Genomic DNA, 24923 nt, shown 5'->3' with positions numbered 1-24923 from the left:
AGCATGTGAATCTAAACAGATACAAGCATCAGAAATACGATTACGGTGAGTAATGTATGTATGTGTATCTATATCTATATCACCATCACCTCCTACCGGTTTCTGTGCTCTTCACATCGTCACTGAGGCAGTCTTAGCTTGCAGCTCACAGCAAGTGCAGGTGTTAACAATCCATGATGCTGCTGCTGCAAGGACTTCTGGTAGCTGTAGTCATCAGGTTTGCAAGGAACAAGCTCACACCCAATGCCACAGTGGGGAAAGGGGTGGAGTAGTCCACAGTGAGGTACTCCAAAGCAGGGCATGCGTCACCCCGGTGCAGCCCCTTTTAGATTTTATTTCCTGGATTTTTGAAGTGTGGAATCTTCAAAATCTTTATTTTTTTTAACATCTTTTTATAAGCATGTCAACAAATACATTTCATTTCAATATAATTCAAGGGTTTCTAGTTTTAAGTAGAAACATAAACTTTTTGTTTAACTACATTTCAAAAAAGCATATAATTCGATGCATACATTGCAATCCAACGCACCCCCCTTAGAGACACTAAATCATTTTCAGTATATGCAAACAATAACATTTAAAAAGATATAACAACCAATCCTATCAGAATTCATACACAGACACAAGACTTCACATAGACCAACACCAAACCAATACATTAATAAAAAGAGCAAAGAAGAAAGAGATGAAAAAGTAGAAAGAAAAGAGAGCGAAGAGAAGAGAAAAAAAAATCCCACTCCTTAATATCAACCACATCTTAGATATTCAGCCATATAAGGCATTGAATGGCCCCCATATCGAAATGTATTCCTCCTCATTCTCCTTGAATGACATTTTTTCATAATTGGGGTCTGCAACTCCATTAACCAGTCCTCCCACTGAGGGTTTCTTCCTGGTTTTCCAAACCCGAAGAATCAGTCTCATCGCAACTAACAGAACTTTATCAATCCAATTGCTGTATTTCATAGCATCTGTACATCTTCCTCTATGTAGAAAAAGCATTATATTTACTGCCGATCTCTGTAAAATTACTCTAAGAGTCATTTCAACTCTATCAATCGCCTCATTCCAAAAGGTGCAACAAGGTACCCCTCTCTTTCCCACACCCCTAAAAGGGGCTGCTTTGGAGTGGCTCACTATGGGCTACCCTGCCCTCCCCTCCCTTTCCCCATTGTGGGAGAGCGAAAGAGAGAGAATGATGCAGAAAGAAAGAGTGCGTGAGAAAGAGGTGGTTATATTGGGGGGCAAAAAAGTAAGGAACATCTGTAGAGTCAGCAGTTACAAAAGAAGACTTGTTGCAAGTAAGTACCCTTTGTTTGCTGGGAAAAAAGGTTCAGGGACTAAGGAGAAGTCTCCCTGCAGGCACACAGGCTTTAGGCCTGGGCGAATATGTATGGTTAAACACACAGATCAGCACTCTTGCAACACAGGAGCAGCAAAGCAACTCTAGGTAAGTTCTGCCAAGAGTCTTGCAGTACTTTAAACATGAAGAAGCGGATGCAGCAGCAGACCAGTCACTGGATTCTTGTGCAGGCAGACTGAAGAAGAGACACTGGATGGATTGCAGCAGTAGTTGAGTGGAGAGGCTCTCGGCAAAGGATTCTTCACGGTGCTGTGGTTTTGGCGCACTTTCAAAGCACCATTGAAGAACGGTTACAGCCCTGTCGATTCAGCTTGCTTTCTCAGCCCAGATTCCTTGTGAGGGCACTTAAAGGAGCGGAATCCTGCCTCTGGCGGTCTGGAAGGAGTCCACCAAAGTTTCAGGAGAATTCGATCTTTGCAAGGCCATGCACTGCACAATGGCCACAAGTCCCACGGTATTGGTGGTTTGCAGCCAGTGAAGGTCGGAGCTTGTTGTGGGATGGTTCAAAATGCAGGTCATCTTGAGACTGGTAGTTATATAAAAAGAAAGGTTTCTTTTATATATAAACAAAGGTAAATCATTCTTCACAAAGGATCAGTACTATAACACACAATAAGTAACTTTGAAAAATCAGTGCAATAATCGTAGTAAGAAAATCAATTTGGTAATCTTTGGTTTAGGTAATAAAGGTTGAAACAAAACTAACATAGTGCAGGTAAATACTTCAGCGTTAAGCACCCGTTCCAGCCCTTGGGACGGGTGCTTAACGCTATTAGCATGCGTCCCATGGACTGGGACGGGGCTAACTGGAAAGGTTTTCCTTTCCGTGAACGGGTTGCCTCACGACATCCTTTCACAGAAAGAAAATACTATACAAATACGGCTGCCATAGTATAGGACACCGGGGCTCCATATGTAGCCCCTCTTCCATTTCCATATTGGCCGAACAGAGCGGGGACAGAAGCTGCGGCAGTACTCGCCACCGCAGCATTCAGGTAAGTGAGGATTGGGGGCTCTGCAGACAAATTACTGCTGGGTCGGGGGGGGGGGGCGCGGAGATGGCAGCTGTGACAACTGGCCATCAGACGGCTTGGAAAGTGGGCTTAGATTAGCAGTTTCACCCAATGTTCTGTGCCACCTGATTAGCTGGCTCCCCGCCAAGGTGGCTAATTGTAATCATTTCAGAGGCCTAATACTTTAGAAGTCCATCACTATCTAGTTATGAGTGTCTCAGAGTCGGATTGGAGGGCAAAACACGTAAGGCACAAGCTATAGACAGTTCAAACATTCCAGAAGTCTTCTGTAGCAAGTAACTAACACTTTTAGTTGGAAAAAGGGTAGGAACTTCGGAGAAGGCTCACTGTAGGCACAGAGGCGGTAGGCCTGGGCGACCGAATATGGCCAAACTCCAAAGCACACAAATCAGCACTCCAATAAGACAGGAGCAGCAAAGCAACTCTAGGTAAGTTCTACCAAGAGTATCACAGTGCCTTAGAAGTCCAAAAGAGGGTGAAGCACGATGCCCCAGCGATGCAGCAGTACCGGTGACCAGATTCTTGGTCAGGCAGCTGAAAGAAGGGACACTGGAATAGATCTCGCAGCAGCGGATACTGAAGAGGCTTCTTGCATAGGACTCCTCATGGTTCTGTGATTTTGCCACCTTTTGGGAAGCACCAGTGAAGAACGATTACCGCCCAGTCGATTTGTCTCACTTTCTGTGTCTAGCACTCTGGTGAGGGCACTTGAAGGAGTGGAATCTTGCCTCTGGATGTCCGAAGGAGTCCACCATGAGACAATTTGATCTTCAGAAGACGATGCACTGCATGGTGGCCACAGGTCCCAGGGTATTGGCGGTTTGCAGATTGTGATGGTCACAGCTCATCATGGGATGGCTTGAAATGCAGGACGTTTCAAGGCTCATTGGTCCTACCAGTTTGAAAGAAAGAGTTGCCCTATTCACAGTTCTCCCGCCTCTTGGAAGAAGGGGTTGGACAGCAGCGGTAACACAGAAGGCATTTGCGGTCATCTGCAGCGGCTGCAGACATTGCGGCTCCTCTTCTTACTCGTCCCATTCTTCTGTTCCAGGGGTCATCTCGTCTTTAGCCTGCCTTTTATGCAGGTACCCAGCCAATCAGCACCCATGCACCATTCAAACTCTCGGGGGGGGGGGGGGACTTTGAGTCCTCCCCGGGTTTCCTGACCTCACAGACACACTGGATCCTTCGTTTCCTGTCCTCACAGACACACTGGAGCCTTAGCAGACTTCACAAAAGGATCCATCTTTTAGACAAAAGCCAAGCAGGACCTTCTGTGCATTACCGAGGCTGTGAGTACAGCCTGTGAGTAAACATTGCACAAAGGTAGGTAGGATAAACCCACTGCCAACAGCCATTCAGATTAACTTGTCACTGTAACAAAAAGTTACAGGAGCAGTGAGAAAGGGGATAAAGTGTTAACCCCTGAGCACTCTCGCAACATAAAAGATAGGAAGGATACTAAATATTCCCTGCCCTTGGGAACATGTTTCCCACAACAGAAATAACAGAAAATGAAAAGGTAAGCTCTAGGCGCTCCCAGCAACACTGCACAGAAAGTGCTGTGTGCTGCGAAAGTCAAAGACAGATGCCAGAAAAAGTATTCCAAAAGATATGGTAAAAGAATGAGCAAGTGTGGAAAAAGGTTCTCACTCATTCAGGAGAACTGACAAAAAAAATCCACAAAAAGTACTGGGTGACTCATGTGAAGGGTATCTCACATGAAAATCTACCCAACACTTGTTGGGCTAGTTTAGGCCTGCCCCTGTGTGTGTGGGTGGGTAGATCTAGGGGGACACTCTGGCCTATGCCCAGTTCTGCTTCATTTATTATGCAGGGGCCGGGGGGGTAGGTTCCTGCCAATACTCTGGCCTGGTGTCTTTTCTCCATTCTGTCTGCGGCATTCCCCAGAGAACGGGACTGGAGCATTTAGCTCTGCAGGACTGTGTTCCCCTTGTTTTAGGTGCGCAAGTGTGCAGCTGTGGGGAATGGCTCTGCCCCGTAAGCTCTGCCCTCTGGCACCCAACTGTCAGTCCCTGTTTTCTGCACAGGCTGGAATGGTTGTCCTTGGCATAGCACTACCTTTTAGTGCACTTTCCCTGTTTCTTGTTCCAATTCTGTGTTTTCTTCCCTCCCACTGGTGCCTCTGGCACATATCAGTCCCCATGGAGTTTTCTAGGTTCACCTCTTGTGAATGTCCCTTTCTGGAGTCTGACCCACACGTACTCTGGAGTCCCAGAGGGATAGTATGGATCTAGAGGCCAAGGGGTGAAACGTCTCATTTACCCGTTTTAGGAAAGATTTTCCTCCATTTATGGTCCCCCCCCCGTAATCCATCCCGCCACCCCACAACTTTTGCTTTTGTTTAGCTTACCTAACCTGACTTTTTCCAGTAGAGCACAGCCTTCAGCAGAACTCCTCCTGAGCCTTTGCTCACTTATTATGGGGAAACTGACACGTCCTTCAGTCTGTCAGTACTGGGAAACTGTTTCCCTTAGTCTTTGACTATGTTGCCAATTCCTAGTACATTTTTATGTATGTGCCAAGTACCTTACAATACTGTGCATAGGGGTCCTTTTTGTTTTATGGCCCTAGACACCCTCTAAGGATCTTTTTGTGACTGTACAAGTGTGCCTAGGATGAACTGGTGGCAGCAGTTTACTTTTATACTATTTTTACTTCTTTTTAACAATCATATTGCGTTTACCACGTTTGGCTGAAGACTGTGGCCAGTGCCGAAAATGGCCGTGCTATGAATTCTTTTGTTCTGTCCTTTGGCCATTTTGTCCCTTTGCCTTCCTCCAGGTCGAGCAGACCCAGGAATTCCTTATTTCAGCATGCAGGCTCCAGCGAAAACAAACTTTCGCGGGCTCCTGCATGTCACCTGTGCTAGTGCCCAGGAAGTGGATTGGGCCTGTCTGGTCCCAATCCACACTACTGGTACCAGTATGTCTGGTATGCTTGAATGACTGGGACCACGTGGACTATGATTGGCCCATGTCTGACTTGCATGCAAGAGAACAGATCTTCGATTGGTTATCCCAGATTTGAGCACTAGATGCATCTTGGATAAGAGGAGGGGCTCTGCATCCATTCCAGGTTGATCATCTGAAGTTCTCTTCGAACTACAGGAGGAGTCCAGTATCCTGAAACGCTAAAGCAGACCTATGGAACCACCAGAGATGTGCTGGAAGGGTTGACACTCTGAGCCCGCTGTTGTCCGGTTGAACCCCTGTTTTTGCATCGATCACTTCGACCCTTTGGAGTAGTGGGAAAAACTACTCTCCGCACCTCCCAATTACCCTCCCAAAGAGCCTCATCAGAAGTATTCCTGGGCCATCCAGCAAACTGACCAGCTCGAACCCGGAGTATCGCATAGGAGCGCCGCCATCCTGAGTTGACACTCAAGACTTAAGGAATCGCTAGCTTGTGGTCCTTGGACCTCTTCTGCCAAATGTCGTAGTCCTAGCTCCTCTGGGTAGCGATGTAAGAGTGCGCTATGCCGCAAGCATTTGCTGTCCCTGTGTCACCCTGCTGTGGTGACGGTTGTTGTAGGAGCCTTGCCTGCCTGCCCCCCTGTGCCCTGAGACTTGCTGCACTAGAACTGTCCTCTTTTCTTCGAGAGCTGAGAAAAGGCTACTGTCTCGCCACAGACGATCGTCCCATACTGCAGCCGCTGAGAGCTGGAGCGACGTGCAACTGTAGGGGTTGAACCTACAAGCGACCAGGCCTAGACTGGCAAAGTTTGGCCCAGATTGTGTGGAGGGTCGGCGAGTACTTGCATCACTTACCGGTGTCCCCATGGTGCAGCCATTGTTCTTTACGCATGAGAATCCCAAAAAAGATACTTGCCTTAGCTGGGCTTGCCTGAGCGCCCTAGCTATTCTCGAAACTCACTCTGCCTGCAAGGGTAGATGCTCCCCGAATAGTGGGACATTGTTCTTCACCTGAAGCCCCTTCCTGAACTGCTACAGCTCCCTGAAGAGGACCCGTTTTCTATCATTACGCACAACTGCTCTTTTTTAACACACTACTGTACTTTTGAGCAAAAAGCTCCCCACTGCGTAGGGCAGGACTGCTTAAGTTGGGGATTGGTTCTTAAGAACTGCCTAATGCTATATTTGCGTTAACATACCCTTCTGTTGCAGGATGTTTAACGCTTCAGGTGAAACGTCACTGTTTATATGTTAAATAGTGAAAGGCGTGTGTGTTAACTGTTTTGTATTACTGTGGTTTATTTGTAGTTAATTATTAAGGTCTATAATAAATGTATATGTATTTTTATATACACTTGTCTAAGCGTATTCTGTGGAGTTTTACTATGTGTGCTCATTGTGGGCTTCCGATCACATTCACCCCTCCTGAGACTTAGTCTTGACCGCCTGCCAAGCTACCGTGATTTCCAGGACTACTGGAAAGCAAATCTGAGGGCGTCCTGCCTACCGAATACCCACTTGTGATCCTACGTGCCACCACCGGTAGTCTTCCCGAGGGTACTGTGGATGTGCACAAGGGCTCTCTGCTGAACCGGAGTTCCCTGTGTACCCCTGAATCAAGTCTCTGCAACCTCCACAAAATGGCTGCCTGGCGCAAGAAGTCTATTGACCCCTATATTTACTCATGTGTTTCTTCACCCTCTGAGATGGCTGCAGGTCAGAGTGGGTTGCAATATCCACAACCTCCTGGTCAATCTATGCAAATAGTCTTCAGACATGAATTTACCTGCAGTGTCCAGTGGTCATCTATTCAGACCTTGTGGTCTTTACCAGATCTGTAGTGCCCCAAGGTAGTCATCATCTCTACAACAGTCTTGCTGGGTACCTATTACTCAATGATACGTCACCAGCTGCAGCACCTTCTGCTACTTAATAGAAAGGCCAGTGTATGGAGGACAGATTCTTCACTACACTTGTGGGACTCATATCAGATGACTGACTTAGGTTTTACTGTCCCCCAGTTGGGCCAATGAATGTTCCTTCCACTCCTGTGGTTGAGCATTCGACCCCTCTGGCACCTCAGACTTCTGCAGCACCAGTTGATCAGAGCCACCTAAGGTGTTTACACCTCCACCTCAGGGTAAAGGTTCGATATCAAATTGAATCTTCCACCCAGACACGGATAACGAAGCAAATGAAGACTTTCCATCATCTGCTAGGTCCTTTCTTGATGGTGTTGGTGGGAAATCTTCATTTCTGGGTATCCCTCATCCCCCATGAGCTGTTTCTGAAGGAGGTGTTCTTGCTGAGGTATTTGCTAAAACAATAGGTGATGGCTGGAAGGCTTTGAATTAATGTTAACCTCTGGCATCACTCTGGGCAACCCTCCAGCCCATCGTTCTTCAGCCATTACAGAAGGGGAGTAAGACCATATGCAAATCAGGCTTGGCACCAACCCAAAAGGGGCAGTCCAGCCCAAACTGCTTGGTCACATCTCATCTGCGTGAGACCACAAGCAACCTCAGACGTTACAGCCTCATTTCCTCTTTCTGTACTGGCTTCACAGGCTCAACAAAGATGGTTGGGAGGGATGCCTGAGGATAGGATTAATTCTAAACCTTCCAGCCATCACCTTTTTGTTTTGTCTAGTCACCCTGAGTGTGACTGGTATGCCCAGATGTGGGCCCCTAGTCTGCTCGGCCTATTAGACTCGAGGTACACCTGACTGGTGTGGGGGACTGATCTGTTTCCCCATAAAAGTGAGCAAAAAGCAAGGAAAGTAAAGCTGCAGGCTTCACTTGCTTCCAAAAAGTCAGGTCTGACAATAACAAAAAGATAGGCTTTCCCCTACAGGTCTATTGGAGGAAAAAAGGAAATCTTTACTAACAGTCATATACCTCAATAAGTGTGTGAATAACAATAAAATAACTGCTCATTAATTCCTGCTATTTTGGGCCTTAACTTGCAAATTATGAAATCCTCTCGTTAACCTCATTTTCTAATTCTGCTTCTCGTTTGTTTGCTTTAGAAATCCTTGATTGACATGTATTCTGAAGTTCTGGATATTTTGTCAGACTATGACGCCAACTACAACACACAGGATCACCTGCCCAGGGTATGTACGGTGAAGGTGCAGAGCACTTGCCATTCCCGTGTAGTGAAAGTGGAGCCTCACTTTTTTAACTCATCCACTCCCCCAACTGACCCGGAACCGGTCTCTTTTGGAAGGGAAGTACTGCAAGTTGCAACCCGCCATTGTTTGCTCCCATTCTAAAGCTTTTGAGGGAGATGGCAGGGGCCTGCCACTGACCACCTTCCTCTTCCAAACTTGCATACAAATATCAGAGGGATCTAGTATTAGTTTGGTCATATTTCCGCAGGAGTGCTGTTCCTCCCTTTGCTGTGAATCATAATGTAATTGTGACCCTGTCAGTCTGTGATTGCAAATGCAAATTCTGTTCTTTTTTCAAGGTTATTGTGGTTGGAGATCAGAGTGCCGGAAAGACCAGCGTCTTAGAAATGATCGCCCAAGCCCGGATTTTCCCCCGAGGATCTGGGGAAATGATGACCCGTTCTCCTGTTAAGGTAATTATCTTACTTTCTGTTGCTGTGGAGAACTGTCTCCTACATTATCATTGATCCAAAGTTGGCCAACGCAGTATGGGTCATTTGTTTATGTATGTGATCCAGCAAAGCAGCAGGCTGCTCTATATATTGTATTGGCTGGGGTTTAAGGCTGATCAAGCTCTAGCTCATGGACGTAAAATATTCTTACTACATACAGGCCCAAGAGAGTGGGGCATATCTTGAGCATACACTGTTATTAGGGGAAGGGTGGAGCGTTTTAGATGCCTCTCTGGCAAAGAGAGACCAACATCTGTAGCACACTGTTCAAAGGCATCTGTTCTACTCACAGACGAGGAGAGACCTGGATTCATATCGCACTCGGACACAGACCTCGGCACCGTGAGACCTTTCACGTCTGCAGTAATTGCATTGACCTCTTGTCTATAGCGCTATCCTCAGATTCTTTGTCTACTATTGTTTTTTGGGAATTCACCTTTGTTTGTGCTTGTTGGCCAGTATGTTGGAAAATCTTTAACGTCTGCACATATTGACTGCACAGTTACTTTGCTCTCAAGTAGCAGTGTTTTTTTTTTTACATGTTTATTTTTCTAGTTTTGTTTTCATTCCAGGTATACTTTGTGGTGCATAGCTTGTTGCACGTCTGAGCAAGGAATGTAGTGACGACAGTTACCAGATTAATGTTCCTCTTGTTTACCAATCAACCAAGGGTTCACTTGAGGCATGAATTGTAATGTAAAGCTGAAACTCTACATTTCCGATAGACTTGCAGGTTTGGAAGGTGCTGTAGGAAAGAATGGATCAAAAAGACGAAGAACATTCCTTCAATTCTTCCCTTCCTTCCTAGCACTGGTGCCATCCCCCGACGTAGTGTTGTCGCTAGCACTGACCGCTACAATTCTTAAAGACAAGTTGACTTCAGCACCTACCTATACTCCTGCTTTTATTCAAGGAGCCTGTGATTTGGATTTGTCACTCTGAGGCCCTTTGCCTCGAGACGGAATCTTAAACTCTTGATGTCTATTTTAAAGTGAACACCACGCCAACAGCTCAATGCTAGAACACTAATCAAGATGGCACCCTACCCATACTGCTATGATTCGCACAGCATTTAAGCAGAGGAGGAAGGCTCTTCCTGTAGTTTCAATAGTTACACTGGGTGAGGATTGCACTGTGCCTCATTTTGAAGCACACACGTGTCCCCTTTTCACTGCTCAGTGTTATGACTTCCTCCACCAATTTAACAACGATGGCCGCTACGGAATATCCTTTGGCCCAAGAATCTTTTTATTCTTTGGCCCAATAAGTTTTTTTTATTGGCTACTTTGCACCTAGCATCCACATGATGGTGCTTGGAGTTTGAGTATTTGGGACAATCCGCAATCGATGTCCTTTTCACAAAAAAAAAGCGTTAGTGGTTAAGCTGCATCGGGTGATCCAGCATATATTAGGAGTCGTTGCATGGCAGTTTAGGTCACAGTAACTACATCAGATTGTTCAGTCCCTCAGAGAAATACCCAGTCACCTGCCAGACCCTGCCATGCCAGCTTTTCCCCAGCCCTATTGCTGGTTACTTTAAACCTCCTTCATATCTAGGTTCCACAGTAGCCTTGATTCTCAGGGTTTGAAATTACTGGTAGCTGTTTGGCCCCCGCTTTTAGAGTAAAAGAGCTTGGTTAACTTGACACTATTACTTACCTGGAGCCTGCATGTAGATAGACCTATTAACAAGCACAAGGTCTTGTGCACCACAGGCTTGTGACGGCACGCATGCACAAACATAACATTCAGGATGACGTCGGTCACAGATCGGTTATTCCCGTCGACCTTTGACGGAAGGGACAGAGCTAATATTGCCATTGCAGGACTGTCTGAGAGTTTAAACTGTCAGATTTGGTAACAAATATTCCCACACACCTGAACTCTCAGAGATGGAAGGTCCAAACACCCATCCCGAGGAGTAGTAGATGGCGAGACAAAATAGGAGGTGGCAGTGAATCTGGGCTCATTTCAGTGTACATCGGAAATCGGCATTGTTGAGCAACATACTTGCTGCAGCTAACCGGCATTTCGCGGTCAGACACACTGTTTCCAGCCCTATTAACATGGATGGTTTGGCTGACGGTCTAAGATGAGCCGGCATGAACAGTAAAATGGATCTGGAAGTATAAATATGATTCATTACGACCGAGGGATAATTTCTTGTAATGAAGACACACCCAACATCATGTGAAAGGATGCAGGTAACGTGATACTGCAACACAGATAACTGTAACAGATAAGGAGCGTCTTAAAGATATCGCTCCTGAAGTCCTGAAGACACATGTGCCACATGACCCTGGGCAGAAACGCAGAGTGTTGACATCACAGAACCTTGTGAATGTCACCCATTGTCACTGAGAATATGACCAGTGCCATAATCTAAGGACGGACTCAGTGCAGTTAATGCAGAGCAAATCTGTAGTGATTGGCTATTCTCAGACTTTCTGAAGTAAACCAACATGTTTTAATATAGGTTTTTCCCGTGGACCACCTATTGTAATTATGAGATGTTTTGTTCCAGTGTGCTGGGATATATTGATCCTAGCCCCTAGGCACTTTACTATGAGAGGCTGATGTTTTTTAAAATAATGTTATGACTTGTATATGACGTTATGGTAATTAAAGCAAATCAGAGTGATTAATTAAATGTGATGCTTTTGTAAGTAGCGTGCTTCGTTGTGCCTGTTGTATAACACAAACTGAGGATTCCTGTAAAAGGGATGGTAAGGTGAGGATTCTTACTATCTCTCTAGATTTAGGCTATTTTGCACCTCTACTTTGGTCGGACCCATATTGATGGGGTTGCACAGTAGTGTAGATGGAGGCAGTGGTGAGACATCCAGAGGAGGTGCATGTGGTGAGACATGAGAAAGAGGATCATCCAAAGGAGGACCAACACCCGGAGGAGGAACACCACCAACACCCGGCGGAGTAGGAACAACATCCGGAGGAGGAACATCCAGTGGAGGGAGGAGGAGGAGGAACAACATCCAGTGGAGGAGGAGGAGGAAGAGGAACAACATCCAGTGGAGGAGGAGGAGGAAGAGGAACAACATCCAGTGGAGGAGGAGGAGGAAGAGGAACAACATCCAGTGGAGGAGGAAGAGGAACAACATCCAGTGGAGGAGGAAGAGGAACAACATCCAGTGGAGGAGGAGGAGGAACATCCAGTTTAGTAGGAGGAGGAACAACCAGTGGAGGAGGGGGATAAACCACCAGAGGAGGAGGGAAGGAGGAGGAGAAACATCCAGAGGAGGAGAAACATTCAGAAGAGGGGGGGGGGCAGCGACACATCCAGGGGCGGGGGGAGAAACATCCAGAAGAGGGGGGCGGAGAAACATCCGGAAGAGGGGGGCGGAGAAACATCCGGAAGAGGGGGGCGGAGAAACATCCGGAAGAGGGGGGGCGGAAGAGAAACATCCAGAGGAGACGGAAGAGAAACATCCAGAGGAGACGGAAGAGAAACATCCAGAGAAGGGCAGAGGAATAGAAACATTCAGGTGAATGGAGGGGAAACATCCAGAGGAGGAGGAGCACAAAAAGAAGGGGGTACAACATGCAAAGGAGGAGGAACAACATCCAAAGGCGAAGTAGGAGGAGGAACAGCATTTATACAAAAACAAATAATCAGGGTGAAAGAAACCACACAATTTCACGGTTATGCCATGTACAAAAAGACCTTGTTCTTGTAGGAGTAGGAACAGCATCCGGAGGAGGTGAGCCATCCAGAGGATGAGGCGGAGGAGAGATAAGTGAAGATGGGTTGTGAGATTTTTAGAGGAGAGGGAGTACGCCAGTAGATGGTGCAGCAGGCGATGAGATAATGCAGAACAAAAAGCAGAGAAATATATACATGATAAGTGGTGATTGGTGTAGACGATTAGTAGCATTTAGGGTGCTAGTGTGAAGCACTGATTGTATTTGACTTTACAGCCTGGATGGGCTCGACCGTGAAGCTTGGTAGGATCAGACTTGGTTGGTTTGCGGATGGGAGACTGCTGCGTAAATACCAATCTTAGTGATTGCTCCATATGATTACGTTTATACGTTTTACCTTAATTTGATCATGGCTAGCTCGAGAAACCCACTAGCTGACTGGTTAGAGCCTTGGGTTACCAGAGGCAGCGTAAGTTTAATCCAAAAGGTTTTGATTTAAAAATGTTGGCCATAAATAAAAAATATATATGAACAGGTCTCATATCCGCAAACCAACCGAGGGCAATCCTGCTTAGTTTCACGGGGCAGGTTTGGCAAATGATAAGTAGCATTCAGGGTGCTAGGATGAAGCACTGATTGTATTTGGCTTTACAGCCTGGATATGCTCGACCATGCCGATCCTTGAAGCTAAGCAGGATCAGGTTTGGTTGGTTTGTGGATGGCGGAGACATGAGACGTGCACTGGTGTTGTGACAGGCGTAGGTTTCTGATGTCAGCTTTAGAGGTGGTCTTATGAGTTACTGCCATGAGGGAACTTGAACTTGGGGCGACGGATCAACGGATACGTTTAGCACAAGATGGGGGGCTTCCAACACGTGAGTTTCATATGTATAAATGTCAGAAAATCAAAGGTAAGACGCATAGGACATTTTTTTTCAGATCGATCGAAATATGCTAAAAAATACATGCCCTATCCATTGGGCCAATAACATTTCTGAGCTTCCCCTTTAATAAGATTTTATGATCCAACAACTACCACTTAATGCTTCTTAGGCAAATTAGACCTTACCTATTAGATGTCTGTTGCGCCACTGTTGCCAAAGCAATAGAGGGTACAACACTAATTACTACAATGTTCTTCATGCAGGAACCACAGACGCCTCTAATAACCTCTTACGGTTATTATAAAATACTTCAGCACTCAGCCATTGCACACAGTGATAGATGAAAGCACACCAAAATACATAAAACAACGCTTAAAATGGTATGCTTCCTCCCGTCTTCAAAGAGCTTCCACCAAATGCACTGAGAATAAGTGCGCTGGGTAAGGCAGGGCCAATGGTATCTGGGAAATTGTGGAACTCTTCTCTTGGATGTATTGGCAATCTTTTTGGGTTTAGGAAGCTCATTAGAACATATCTGTTTTATTGCTACCTGATCACTGTAGTCCATGTGACAGATGGCCTGAATAGTTTTATTAAAAATATAAAAATCAGAACTGTTCTTTGAAGCACGTGTGACAGGCAAGAGATTAAAGCCGCCGGCTGCCAAATGGGGTTTTGGAAGTGCTGCTAGGGCCCTCCCTCTCTCTATCCTCCTGGTGGGATTCCCGCCCTAGCCCAGGCATCCGTAACACACTGTTAATGCTACTGCTTATAACCTCTATTGTCTATTCTCTAACATAGGCTGATGGCGTTCCCCCTAAAAGTAGGCTCACTAACATCCTCATTGATGTTGGGAAGGAGCTAGCGCCTTCCTTCATTCCCAAACTTCCCAAGCTCTTTAGAATTGGGCAAGACTTTTGTAGTGCTTAGAAACAGTTAAAAAATAGTCCAGGGGGGAGGAGGGGCACTCAAAAGAAGGCAGTTATTTAAATATAAGGTGCAAATAACTATTAGCTGAATAAGTTTGTAAAATGTTAAATTCTATTTAGTTTTTCTCAAAGCACGATAAAGAGCAGATGGCTCTGTGCCAAACGGAATGTGGCCTGCGCTAAAAATGGATCGCAGAGCAAGCAGTGTTGCGTCACTGAGGCTAAGCTCTGGCAGAGCACACAGTGGCTGAGCAGCTATTTGCTGTCTGTCAAAAACCCATGTATGCAAAAATGGGATTGTACATGCTCAATCCACTACATGCGGAATTGTGGTAAATAAAGGTTTTAAGGGGAATTACTGGACCAGATAACAATGAGTATATATGAGTTTCTGATGTTAATCTGCTTAGAATCACATGCTGTGCATATAGTCTGACATCCAGTGGTCACCGCAGAGTATTGCATCTTGTTATTCGAAAGTCGAAAAGGGACGTCGACATAGGCGTGTCTGTAACACTATCCCTATAGTGACGTGTAGTGTACCCAAAATCCCTCACACTTGGAGGTCCCTCAGATTATTTTTTTCCACCCAGAATACTGGTCGCCTTAAGCGGAGCTCGTAAGAGACATTGTCATTACTCGACCTTTGGTCGTTTTTTGTTAATTATTGTTAACTATCATCACCTCCAGCCCTTGTTCGACAGCCATTTCACATCGCCAAGAACAGATCTTCGATGGATGGGGGTTTTCGACAGACGAATAATCCTATCGGCGCTGTCGACCACGTGGCCCGGCCTCACCAGCCTACACAGTAGGGAGAGTGGGGGGTCGGGGTGGACATTTGTTTCTTCTAGAATGCCCCCCCCCTTTCCTTCCGGGTAGTTATCACTTATTACGTCCTCAGCGATGGATAGGGCTCCTTTTAGATTTTGCCCAGTTTGTAAAGGCAAATTTCCGTGGAAGGACGAGCACAAGCGGTGCAACCGCTGGTTACCCCTCGAACACGACAAGGCTGGTTGCGCGGCCTGTAAGCTCCTTCGACCAAAAACTCTGAAGGAACGCAGGGTTAAAAGGTGGGCAGCCTACGGGATGTCGAAGGCTAATTCCTCGCCCGCTGCCACGGCCGCTGAGTGTGACAAGGGGGATAGTGATAACTCGACCTCCGTAACAGAGGTTGTTGACCCCCCATCGGAGCGCTCTCGCTCCGTGGCATCTGTCCCCTGCCCCGACAGGAACGGCTCCGGCCCTGCTTTTGGGGATATACACCCCGGCAACGCTGACGTACACAGACAAGTCACTAAGCACACAACTCACGGCCATTCTTCGAGTAAGTCGAAGAAGGCCTCTGCGCCAATGGAGATGCTGACACAGCCGGCTGCCTCCACCGACCGTAAGGGTCGCAGCCCGCCCCGCATGCGCGCCTAGCGACTGGGCCGTCGAGTACAAAGGGTGCGACCACTAAAACATCATCCGTCGAGATGCCTCGGAAGAAGGCGTCCGTCGATGGCAAGGTTCCGGCTCTGCCGAAAACTAATCACGATTAGTCCCCGGATGAGAGGATGGTCGTTGAAAGCATAGCAAGGATAGCCTCCCAAGACTCTCAGAAACGGCTGGTGAAGGAGTCACCGAAGCCCGCTCATAAGATCAAGGAGACGCCGAGACCTAGCGAAGGTGCGACGGGAACGCCAGAACCTTCCCCTAGGTCGAAGGAGAGACCCAGAGGTACTTCTCCACCGCCGGGTCCACGGGAAGGCTTCTTGGAGGACGACGTGTGGTGATTTCCTCCACTTTATGGGAGAGATCTCGACGCCCAAAGGTGGAGGAGCAAGCCTTTCTGCCACTGGACCGTTCTGGGTCTTCCCACTGGACTAGGGAGAGATTTGAATCCTGTATGAACAGGCTGGATAGGTTTGTGTCCACTTCTGAGCACACTACTCCTAAAAGGCTTAGGGAGGTATTCCCTCAAAACCCTATAGCCAAAGTCCCAAGACTTTTTGACCCCCATGAGGAAGAATTAGACACATATGACCTCACTGAAGAGGATCCACAGGAGGAGGAATTCATAAATACTGAGGATTTACAAGACCCTGTAGGGGACTTTGAAGAAGACCTCGACATGTGTGAGCCACATCCTTGGCAGTCCCCAGGGGCATCAACGGACGATGCTTTGGATCTGGCCTCTCCACAGACTAAGTCTGTCAGAGATCCTTCACCTGTGGACGATCAACCCACATATAATGCCATGCTGCGCAAGGCGGCTGCACACTTTCAAATCGATACGCGGGAGATTACCACAGAAGTCGATTTTGTTGAAAGAATAATCAAAGAAAAGCCTACTACTAGCCAATCCATACCAAGCCATCAAGAGGCGACTCATTCCCTCTTTATCTACACCAGCCTTAGTCCGAGGTGTTAACCCACGGATCGAGAAGCATTTTAGCCCCTCACCCTCAGATCCCTTATATATTAGGGGCCATTCCATACCAGATTCTCTCATGGTGACCACCACGAGAAAGAGGGTGGGGGTTCCTCTGTCCACCAGTGAAGCACCTCCTGATAAGGAGGGGAAAAAGCTTTATGCTCTAGGGAAGAGGAGTACATCCTCGGCAGCATTCGCCACGTGTATTGCCAACAATACCACTCTGTTGGCTAGTTACGCTGATGCCCAATGGGGCCTGTTGCGCGAAGGTCTACAAGAAGTACCTGAGCCTCTTCGCACCCGCTTTTTGGCCACCGTTACAGAAGGCACTCAAGTGAACCAAAGCATCATCAAAAATACTTTAGATGCTGCGGAAACGGCTGGCCGTTCCTTAGTCCAGGGCGTACTCCTTAAAAGACATGCATAGCTTAGAAACTCAGGTTTCAAACCAGAGACACAGGCGTCCCTCATTAACAAACCCCTTGAGGACTCCAACTTGTTTGCAAAGGCGGTTGATGACTCACTGGAAACAGCAAAGAAGGAGCATGAAACATTAAAAACCCTGGACCAAATCACAAGACCCCCCAATAAGTGCGGATATGCGAATGGGCGCTTTTTTCTTGGCCAAAGACAAACTCAACAGTACACCTCAGCCAGCAACTGGTCCTCCCCTCAGGGAACCAGTGGTTACAACACGCAGTATGCTCAGAGGCCAACCTCGTGGCAAAGGAAGGGGTTGGGGCGCTACTCCTAGAGGCTCCCCAGCCACTGCCACTAAATGACCCGAAAATTCGTGTCCCCTCCCATGCCTCCCCGGTCGGGGGCCGGTTAACATCTTTTCTCCAGGCATGGGAGGGGATTAGCACAGACCGTTGGGTATGGTCAACAATAGCCCGCTGTTACTGTATTGAGTTCAGCCGGTCCCTGACATTCAGACCTCCAAAGGGAAGACTTCTTTCATCAGAACACCTTCTTATCCTTCTTCAGGAAGTGGAAGCGCTGCTGCAAAAAGGAGCCATAGAGGTCGTGCCTCTGTCACAGGTAAAGGAGCGTATTTATTCAGTGTACGTACTTGTACCCAAAAAGGATCTAACCATGCACCCTGTATTAGATCTGCACCCAGCGAACAAATTTGTAAAACCTCAAAAATGTTGTATGGTGACTTTGCAGGAGGTAATCACCCTGCTAACACAGGAAGATTACATCGCAACACTGGACATGAAAGATGCATACTTTCATTATTCAATGTTGCCAGCGCTTAGGAAATGCCTCCAGTTCACGATAGAAGGCAAACACTATCAGTTCAAAGTGCTACCCTTCGGCATAGCTTCAGCACCAAAGGTACTCACGAAGGTACTGGCAGTGGCAGCAGCACATCTGTGCAGGTTATCCATTCCAGTTTATCCTTACCTCGACGACTGGCTCATAACAGGGGATTCTTATGAAACATGCCTCTCAAATACCCTAAAGACTATAGACCTCCTGTCCCACCTGGGCTTCATCAACGAGAAGTCCAGTCTAGACCCCAGCCAAATCAAACAATTCCTAGGGGCTCTAATTTGAACAAGGGACGGCCTCGTCTTCCCCTCCAACGAGAAGGTCCAAAACATGCTGTTTCAGATCCCTCAATTTGTAGTCGGTGGAGAGGTGACGGTACGCAAAGCCATGCGGTTGCTAGGAATGATGGTGTCATGTATTTACTTGGTTCCTCACGCGCGCCTGCACATGCGCCCAATGCAAGAGTGGCTCAACAGCCAGTGGTGTCAGGCCAGCGGACAATGGGACGATCTTGTGGTTGTCTCGCAAGCCCTGGTTCTCTCGCTGCAGTGGTGGTTGAGGGAGAACCTCGTGAAAGGGGGGGGGGGGGAGTCCTTCACCACCCCTGCAGTGGAAGCCACTCTAACCACAGACTCATCCCTCACAGGATGGGGGGCTCACCTGTCCCATCAGACTGCACACAGAGTTTGGTCGTCAAGTGTGGCGTCCAACCATATAAATTTATTGGAATTGCTGGCGGTCTTCAAAGCACTAAAAGCCTTCCAGACACATCTGCAAGGAAAGACAGTATTGATCCTCACGGACAGCACCACGGCCATGTACTACCTGAACAAGCAGGGGGGCACTCATTCTCCAGGACTTTCCAAGCTGTCCCAGAACATCTGAAAGTGGGCTCTCAAACACATGTTCCTGTTAGCACAACATGTACCAGGGGAACTCAATCTTCTGGCAGACGGACTTGGCAGAGACTTCCCTCTACCCGCAGAGTATGAATGGCGCTTACACTGAGACACCGTCTCCAACGTGTTCGCAGAATGGGGTCTGCCAGAGAGGGACTTGTTCGCAACTCTGGAGAACGCCCAGTGCCAAGATTATTCCTCCAGGTACCCCCTGAACCGCTCCAAGGGAAACGGTCTCTGGATAACATGGTCAGGGAAATTTGTTTATGCTCCCCCCCCCCCCACTCTGCCACTGAACAAAATAGTGCACAAGATGCACCAGGAACCAGACACGATGATACTTGTGGCTCCCATGTGGTCCCGCCAACCCTGGTTCGCTCATCTGATGGAGATGACACTGTCTCCTCCAGTGAAACTACCCTGCCCGTACAACATGTCACAGGACAAGGGCCTGACGTTGCACCTGAAGGCAAGCGTCCCCAGCCAGCACGATCCTCCCCGCAATGAGAGACAATGACGGACTCTCCCAAGTCGGGAATAAAGCCAAGACAGAGTGCGGGTGAGCTTAAATGGGAGTTTATCAATCAGAATAGGGCATGCAAAGAACTCTGCAAACTCCGAGAGCGCTCTGTCTGACAATAGCAAAGACAGGCGTATTTATTTACAAAAAACATCATCAGTACCTATATACTATAAGGGGCACAAGTTCAATGGGATTGGGTGGCGATGACTAGCTATAGGTGCTGCTGCGATGTGGTTGGCCTTGGCTGGAGGACGTCACTGGTCAACCTCGTGGGTTGGGCTGGGCCTGGCAGGTCAGCTGAGTTCATCCGGGCGGTGTTGTTGTGCCATTGTGGCCAGTGTCAGAGATGAATGTCTTTTCCTGACTTATTTGCCCTATGCCATGCACACCGCAGTCATTCAGTCATTGCAATGTTATCTTCTTTAGTCAATCTATCAATAGGTTATTCTACAGGTTAATGCAACACAGGAGGAATGCACCTTGTGAGGGGTTTGATGGTGATTTATCCGTGCATGGTTACCAGTGTCCTGTTTGACCGGTACCATAGGTCGTGGGGCTAAGTCTCCGGGCCTGGGACGGGCGGTACATGTCTTTCTGTCTCGTTAGAAGTTATTATGAATGGGCTGTTGTGTGTTACCACAGTATTGGGTGTCTTCATTGCACCGGGTCATAAGTCTGAGGTGTTCCGGGGGTTGTGGGGTTTACGAGGGGGCGCCTTGGATTTGTGTATTCAAGCGGAGGTTTACTGCTGGGCTGTAAATAATGCAGGTGGCATGCCGTGGCCTTGGGTGCTGTAGCAGGGACTATAAATCTTTGAAGCGGCTCCAGCCTAGTTGGGGGAGGTGGAGCAGCGTGGCGCAGGCCTTAGCTCTCTTATTTGGCAGACTTTGCAGGGTGGGGTGGGAGAATGGCCTTGCACATATTCACAAAGGTATTTTTCTCGTGTGTTGCCGACTTTCGATGAGAACATCATAAACATTTGAACATCCTTATAATACTCATTTGGATCACTTGAAAACATACATTTCAATTCACTACATGTCTCTCGAATATAGCCAGTCTAAGCACCTTACTAGTACATTATATTTTAACAACTACAGCAGTTAATAATATACATATATATTTGCATTGCGTGAGGTAGTAGTGTAGTTGGTGGAGCATAGAGGACGAGACCCGCCATTGTACGCGGCGGTAATGGCATATAAGGGCTGTAGATATGTACACATGACTGGCGCATTTGCCCACGTCTTTTCACACGAGCCTTATGTATAGTTGCATTCGTCCTCCCCTGTACTCTAGCAGCATTAGTTCAGTTATAGCGTGGGACCGCGGGGTGTACGGTTTTCAATGATACATATAGAGAATAATCCCCCGGAATGCTTTTTATCATTTGCACACCCCTGCAGGGGTGTGGGTCCTCCTTTGCTGGTGCCATGTAAACATGCGTTTCATACAATGATTACACAATTTTACAGGTTTCTTCAGTAGAAGTAGTTTTATGGAAAGGATACACGTATTACGAGTAGTTTTTGACATTCGTATTTGGGTATTTTTCTGCTTTCATCGGATGACCATTCTACAGTTCTCCCCACCACCCAGGCCTCGCTGACCGGGTCATGCTGGGAGCAGTGATACACTGTGGACCGTGAAATGTTACAGTGTTAGTATCTTATGCTAGCTCATGTCCGTTTTGTTCGTGGGAACGGGCTCACAGCGGATCTGCGGCGACAGGGATAATTGAAACTCTCCGAGGGTGGGGGCCGCGCTACAGTGCGCTGAGCACACACCATCTTTGATAGGCAAAATGGTTTCTGGGCCTAGCTAAATTCAATACGTGTGGGCAATGTCTTCAGCAGGTGAACCCTCCACCACCTGGGCCCGAGTGGTCTGAGGGGACGCCCAATGAGCCATGGCCCTCACCTGTGGAGGGGATGTAGGCAAGGAGGTTTTTTTTGGACCACTCCTCCCCTACATTTCCCCCCTTTCGTTACTTAAGTAACGAATTCTTTAACTCATTCAATCTCCTACACTCTTCTTCGTCCATAACTGCCTCATCCCATGCTGGTGTGCCTTTTATCGGCATCCAGGCTCTGAACACCCCCCTTAAGCTCTCACCCCTCCTAGCATATTCATCTGGGGTACAGGTTAGGTATATACATCCGCTCTCCCCTTCCAAGTCTACCCACACCTCCTGATACCATTCTAATATACGGGGCTCTCTGATGGTGGTGTGCCATAATTTGTCTATGATATCCTTGTCATGATACCTGGGCACTAGCTGATACCTGGGTGTATCATCAGTTCTGGTTTGTACCTGCTCTTCCTGCATAGTTTGCATTGCCCCACGGGTGTTGCCCATTGTCACCATCATCAATGCACCATTAGGTACTGCATTAGCACAACATCGAAGACCCACCTGGCACATGCAAAAAATTAAAAGGAGAACACCACAGCTGGCATCAAGAATTTCACAGTCGTTCCAAGCCATTAGGGGACCCAGGAGAAGATGTTGTCGAACCACGTACTGTCTTCTGCTCCACCCTCCATTCTCATTTTTTCTCCCAGGTTGTGTACTGCTTCGATCACATGGGACAGGGAGCCGTTTTCTGCGTCTTCGGAAGGTACGAAAGTGCAGCAGGCACTTCCAATTTTTTGGCAAACACCTCCATCCATCGCCGTCAACAGGTCCAAGACATACCTGTTTTGCATTGTCATCAGCCGTAAAGCCCTTAGTTCCACTTTTATTACGTTGAACCCTTCTTCAGTGTCATTTGCCAGCTGAATCAATTCCCAGCGTGTTATCTGGAGCCATTTTGCGTTTGCCCTTGCTTGGACACTTGAGATGAGGGAGGCAAAGAATGTTTCTGCTGAGCTGAATAATCGGTATCTGTCTGGGATCTGAGCCAACAGTTCTGATGATGCCTTTGATATGTAGTTTGATGCTCGTTTGTTACGGGTCAGCACCTCTTTCTTGCTCCCGGAAGACAGGACATACATTTGTGACTCCGCAGTCGGCTGGGCTGCACTCTGTTGTATGCGTTCCCGTGCCTTTTTGCTCCCATCGATGTGGCTTTCTGCAATTACCATTAGGGCTGAGTGCAGTGTGGCCATTGAGCAACTGCCACTCCATGACGGGGGAAGGTGCAGGTATGCCTGGTTGCCGCATACCCAGTACGTGTCCATCAGGGCCGCTGTCCCTTTTTTCAGATCTGGGATGGTGAGGATCTTGTTACAGTCCTTGTTTGTCCCCATGGAGGTTTTACCTTCTCCTTTAAAACATAGTTCATAGTCTATTTCGTTCTGCAGTTTGAAGAGTTTTTCAATGGCGGTCACCCAAGTTAGTTTTAAAATGTGTTCCTTCCATACTGGTGTGCATGTTTCTTCTGTCCATTGCAATTTCTCTGGTACCACACCTCTCAGTGCTTCAGCTTTACACATTACTTCTTCATCCTTCCACTTGTTGTCCGAAAAAAGTGTCCCTTGTATTACAAAAAATGGTTCCTCCAGACATAACACCCCTGCCGTTTTTGGATAGCAAGTTTTCTCGTTCTGCAGCATTCTAAAAGTGACTCCATGTGCCTGGAAGGTGTTCTTAATCCTGCATAACGTAAGATGAAGGAGACATTGGGCATCTATAATTGGCAACTCTTTGGGTAGCAATACCTTGGGTGTGCCTGAAGCATGGGGGATGAGGGAGCAGACATAACAGCTCTCGTTTGTTGTTTGTTTAGCTGTTGCACTCATATCTGCATACCATTTATTCGTCTGGTGGGGGTGTCGTGGGTCTTCCATTCTATCTAATCCTAACCCATAGTACTCATCATACTTCCTCCTTTCCGCTCCCCTTTTCTTTGTTATTTATTTTCCTAATGTACTTCTCGGCTTCAAGGGTGACAGACACAGTAGACCCCCCTTTCTCCTTCCCGCCCCCCTTCACCCAATCATAATATAATATTTCATGTGTTACTTTCATCCTTCCATTTTCTTCCATCCTATTAGTTGACAATGTGTCTGTAGCTATGGGGGCAGGTTGGCTGGTAGGGGTGTTGTACAACCAGGATGTGGCGGAGGGGTTTCGGTCGTTTAAACTGTGAGCATTGTAATTAGATAACTTTGGCGAGGACACTGTGTTATTTTGCATTTCACCCTGTAGCCCTTCGTTTTTTATCATGACAGCATTGGATGGTGTTGTATAGTAACCCCATACAAGTTTCGTCCCGTCCCATACCAAGAAGTCACCTTCCTTAGTATTTACACTTGTGGTTGCATTACTTAAAGTAGTTCTATTAGTCCCTCCCCCCTCGTTTATCTCGATAGAGATAAATGCTATTAACCAGTATGTAACCAGGCCAAACATTAGTGTAAAAAACAATGTAATACACACTGATAGTCCACATTCATACGAATATCTGCATTTCTCAGTTAACCACTCTCTAACTCTAGTAAGTGTATCCGTTGCAGGCTGCCAGTTAGATGCCATGGTAGTTCCTGTTCGAGATATAAAAGTGCATTAAGTGCATGCATGTAAACATTTTGTGGGCAGTGCCAGTTATATATTGACGAGGAATGGAAGCGGGTAGGGTTGCGGGGAAGGGTATTCACAGACAAGGGTGTAAACACGTCATAATTTGATCACTTCATTAATTACATATAAGTCCACCAGATAAAAAACGTTTTTTTTTTTTTTATTATTCCAGCAACATCTTAAAAAGAAAGCCAGTATACTTATCAGTCATTTTCTCATTCAGGTCCGTTACTGTCACACATACACAAGTTCATATTCAGACATTCTGCTCAGCTGCACCGTTTGCTGTTGTCTGTGCCTCCTCATCTACCTCCTCTTGCACATTACTGTATGCTTTTCGCACATCTGTCAAGTGTACCCAGTATTTCAGGCCCTTAACTTTTACTGCCGTGGGCGTACAGAACACTACCTCGTATGGGCCATGGAACCGTGGTGCATTCCATCGACGCACAAAACTCCTGACATAAATGAATTCGCCCGGCATCAGCTGTAGCTGTTGCTCAGGCTCCGTGACAGACCCTGTTATGTTTCCCTCCTCTCTCGTGAAGGGTGGAGAGAGCTGCTTTGATATTGCGCGCGCTACCCTTGTCAATTTCTTCAAATAGTCTGTGAACTCTTCTCCCAATATCGCTGCGCTCCTGTGTGCATCTGAGTGTTCGAGCAGTGGAGAGTGTGCTGTGCTCATTCGTCTCCCAGTCACGATCTCGTGCGGGGACAAATGGTGGTCTTTGCTTGGCTGATTTCTCAGCTCAAATAGTGCAAGGGGCAGACAATAAATCCAATTCTTTTTCAATGAAAAGCATAGTTTTGATAACCTGCCTTTTAAAAGTCCGTTCATCTTTTCCACTA

General features: G+C 47.1%; 1 protein-coding gene across 5 annotated transcripts in view; it reads left to right on the top strand.

The window, feature by feature from the left end:
* Nucleotides 1–24923, top strand: part of OPA1 (OPA1 mitochondrial dynamin like GTPase) — a 1475337-nt gene that overhangs the window by 461404 nt on the left and 989010 nt on the right. For all 5 annotated transcript variants that reach the window (XM_069617417.1, XM_069617415.1, XM_069617414.1 and 2 more), the window contains 2 exons: nucleotides 8362–8448; nucleotides 8805–8918. In XM_069617417.1, the coding sequence (XP_069473518.1) occupies nucleotides 8362–8448; nucleotides 8805–8918 (201 nt within the window). The remainder of the gene's footprint in view (nucleotides 1–8361; nucleotides 8449–8804; nucleotides 8919–24923) is intronic.

The sequence above is a fragment of the Ambystoma mexicanum genome, chromosome 10 (assembly GCF_040938575.1).
Source record: "Ambystoma mexicanum isolate Mex_15411 chromosome 10, UKY_AmexF1_1, whole genome shotgun sequence".
Taxonomy (NCBI): Eukaryota; Metazoa; Chordata; class Amphibia; order Caudata; family Ambystomatidae; genus Ambystoma; species Ambystoma mexicanum.
Note: the sequence above shows the minus strand (reverse complement) of the source record. Positions and strands in the feature narration are given on the sequence as shown.